The sequence below is a fragment of the Nanorana parkeri genome, unplaced genomic scaffold (assembly GCF_000935625.1).
Source record: "Nanorana parkeri isolate BGI_ZX_2015 unplaced genomic scaffold, ASM93562v1 scaffold4485, whole genome shotgun sequence".
Lineage (NCBI taxonomy): Eukaryota > Metazoa > Chordata > Amphibia > Anura > Dicroglossidae > Nanorana > Nanorana parkeri.
In genome coordinates this window covers 10,385-13,966 of record NW_017310747.1, presented here as the reverse complement: position 1 = coordinate 13,966, position 3,582 = coordinate 10,385, and the positions used below count along the sequence as shown (strand labels likewise).

General features: G+C 42.3%; 1 gene segment (V, D, J or C); it reads left to right on the top strand.

The window, feature by feature from the left end:
* Nucleotides 1-2,646: 2,646 nt before the first annotated feature.
* Nucleotides 2,647-3,179, top strand: LOC108803928. The segment is given in 2 exon segments: nucleotides 2,647-2,745; nucleotides 2,827-3,179. Coding segments are annotated over 2 exon segments (399 nt in total).
* The last annotated feature ends 403 nt before the right edge of the window (nucleotides 3,180-3,582 follow it).

Here is a 3,582-nt window from a genome sequence, read left to right as displayed (position 1 = left end):
AAATTCCGTGATGAGCAGGACTTGGCCTAGGAAGAATGGCTTCTCGTTGCAGTATCCTTTGTATGTCCTGGTCTAGAAGCAACTCCTCTCGTCTTGTGAAGCGCCCTCGTACTGTCCCCCTCCTGTGAAGACCTGGTCTGGTGAAGTGCTGAGCTGGTGAAGTGCCGTGCTCTCTTTCAGCTACTGGCTTTTTATTGAGAGAAAACTGGCCTCAAACTTTGGAAGCGACGCCCCTTTCACCTTTAGGAAAATGCAATACATTTCACTTTCCCACCTCTAGGTGGCAGCGTTGTACCATAAATTGCCATCAGTAGTCAAGATTTGATTTGAGTCTTGACCAGGCTAGACGTGACTGTTTACGATCACCATCCCATTGTGATACGAATCAATACAGGACAAGCTACACCATTGTGTAAAACCAGTTCAGTATGTTTAGTTGGCACCTTCCATTGTATGAGCCAAAATTTCTATGAACAAACAAACAAAACCTCCGTCTCTCTTGCAAATCTATGTGTGTCTGAAAAAGTCCACCAAGATATATTGCAACACAGTGACGAGAGAGCATGGAGCCGTTTCCTGGCCAATCAGGAAACCGGGCAGCGTGTAATGATGCGCTGCCCGGCTTCCTGATATAGGAAGTACTCGTGCTAGGTATCGGAGCATTTGGGCGAGTATGAGTACTCACCCAAATACTTGGTATCGGCACCGATACCAATACTAGTATCGGTATCGGTGCATCCCTAGTGGTTTTTGTGACATGCACTGCAACACTTCACACTGGCACACTTTATAAATTTACATGTTGGTTTTATATGTTATGCTGTGCTGTTAAAATCTGCCTTGTAAGCCTTCATACTGTCCTAGGATGTCATGTTCTGCCATAAAACCCTATAAACTGCCCTGTTCTGTGATCATTTGCCCTGCAAAACTTCAGGCCAGGTTCACACCTAGGCGTTTTCAGGTTCATGCAACTTTTTTTCTGCTCGTTTTGCGCATTTTTGCATTTTGCACAGAGATATCTATTGGGACCAAAACCGCGGGACATTCGCCTAAAAATAGCTCCTGCATCTCTTTGCGTGACAGGTGTTTTTGTATGCACAATGCAACGCTAAGGTGGGAACAGTCCCCATTGACTAGCATTGAAATGTGTGTTTTGCATGTGTGCCCTATGATGTCGTTATCTGGTCTTCAACCCTTTATACTGGCTCTTGATGTCATAGCACCAGGGCCAGCAAAAGCATAAGGCTGCATAGGCAGCCACCTAAGGGTATCGTGGGGAGGGGTGGAAAAATGTACCTTCACCTGTGTAGGCAAAAATCCTTGCACCAGCCCTGTTGGCCCGGCCTGGCTTGGCCCACTATTCCCAATGGCCTGCTCCAAGAGCTTGCGTGACGTGTGGACCACCAATTGGCTCTTAGAGCCCGGGGAAGAAGTTGGGGAAGCAGATCTCTGCTTCCTCAGCTTCTTTGGGGTCCCTAGGTGACCCCAGATGTCTCCATAACGCGGACCTGTCACACCCTATCTGCTATCATATAGGGGGCTTGTTAGCCCCCTGTGTGATAGCAATAAAGTTAGTGTAAAAAAAAAAGTGCTTGAAAAAACAATTATGTAACATATAAAAAATGCAAAAAATTATGTTTAAAGTCCCCGTCCCCCACATGCACACACATACATACGGAAACGCGCTAGTGCACCTATGTGCAAAAACGAAAATTGCGTTACACAGGTCACATATCGCCGTGAACATCAGAGTGAGAGCAATAATTCTAGAGCCATTAATCACTGTTAGCGCTAAACTGATGAGCGGTAAAAGCTTTTTAATGGTCCCCTATTGGAAATTTTGGGTATTGAAGTTTTTTGCTTCTTCACGGGTGAATGCAATTTTAAGGCTTGACATGTTTGGTATTTATTTACCTGACGTGACCCCATCTTTTATACTTTCCAAAAAAATTGGGTATTATATTCTGTTTCTCTGCACTAAGTTTCATTTTACTTTATTCTTTCCTAAAAATACTGGTTTGAAAAACATTTGCGCAAATACTGTGCGACATAAAAAAATTGCAACTAGCATTTTTTTTATTCTACAGGACCTCTGCTTTCAGAAAATGTATAATTGTTTGGGGGTCTGAAGCTTTTTACTAGCCACAAATTCAGATTTCATCATGTGAAAATAGTAAGAAATTGCTCCGGACAGCAAGTGGTTAATGAGTTATAAAATATGCAGAAACTAAAGCTAGAGCCATTTCCATTCTCCCTGTACACTTGGTACTTGGGCAAGAAAGTAAAAGGCCATATTAGTATGAAGATGAAATTACAGTGTTTATATGTGTTTTTTTTGTCTAGGTAATACCCTAAAAATATAAGATTTGTAGCTTACATTAAAGTTAGCAAAAGCCTTATGTGTCTTTGAAAACATTGTGGAATATGTATTTGAATAAAAAATACATTCTGCTCTAGATAAAGAGTAAATTGTGAAATGGGCTCAAATCATAAAGTTGATTCGTAAAAATAGGAGGAGGAGGTTGTATAGTTACAGAAATGCTGATGTGAGGGATGATGCGAGATAAGGACTTTGATATGTAAATCTAAGTAGAATATGCAAATGACAATCATACAGCCAACAGAAATAACGAAGATTCCCAGCTTGGGAAGACAAAGTTGTCCACTGACTGAGTTGAGCGATTTTGCCATATTTCAGTATGAAGAGTCTCCTCAGTATACTCTATGTGGTCTTCTCAGCACATTGTAAGTCTATTTTATATCATTTATAAATGTGCTATTGATTTGTATTATATTAGTATGTGATTTTCTTCTGGCTCTTTACAGATGTGAACTCCCAGGTGTCACTAGTAGAGTCTGGTCCCAGCATTGTGAAGCCAGCGCAGGCTCTGGATGTAACATGTACAGTAACAGGAGCCTCTCTCACTGACAGCAGCAAGCTTTACAGTGTGGAATGGGCACGACAGTTCCCAGGAAAGGGCCTGGAGTGGATGGGTCGCATCATCTATAATGGAGATTTATATTATGCTCAGTCATTGAAGGGACGAATTACCATAACTAGAGATACCAGTAAAGGAAAAGTTTATTTAAAACTAAACAGTGTGAATGCAGATGATTCTGGAAGATATCACTGTGCTAGAACCACACTGCTGCAGAACTGTGTACTACAACTACAATAACTGACACCGGGGGGGGGAGGGGGGATGTGACATTGCTCTGCTGCTTGGGGACCTTGAGACTGCATCTCTGTCTCACTAGATTCTCAAAGATTACCCGATCTACAGGATAAAACCTAGCAGTTGATGATGCGGATTCACGTCGGGTAAATAGACACCAAACATGTCAAGCTTTAAAATTGTGCGCACCCGCAAAATCGCAAAAAACTACCAAACCCACAATTGTCCATAGGCGATGCTTTAAAAGCTTTTACCGCTCACCAGCTTAGTGTTATCAGTGATTAATGGACCTAGAATGATTGCTCTCACAGCGACGTTCGCGTCGATATGTAACATGTGCGGCGTAATGGACGCAATTGTCGCTTTCACACGTATGCGCAACCTGACGCATGTTTGCATATGTGTA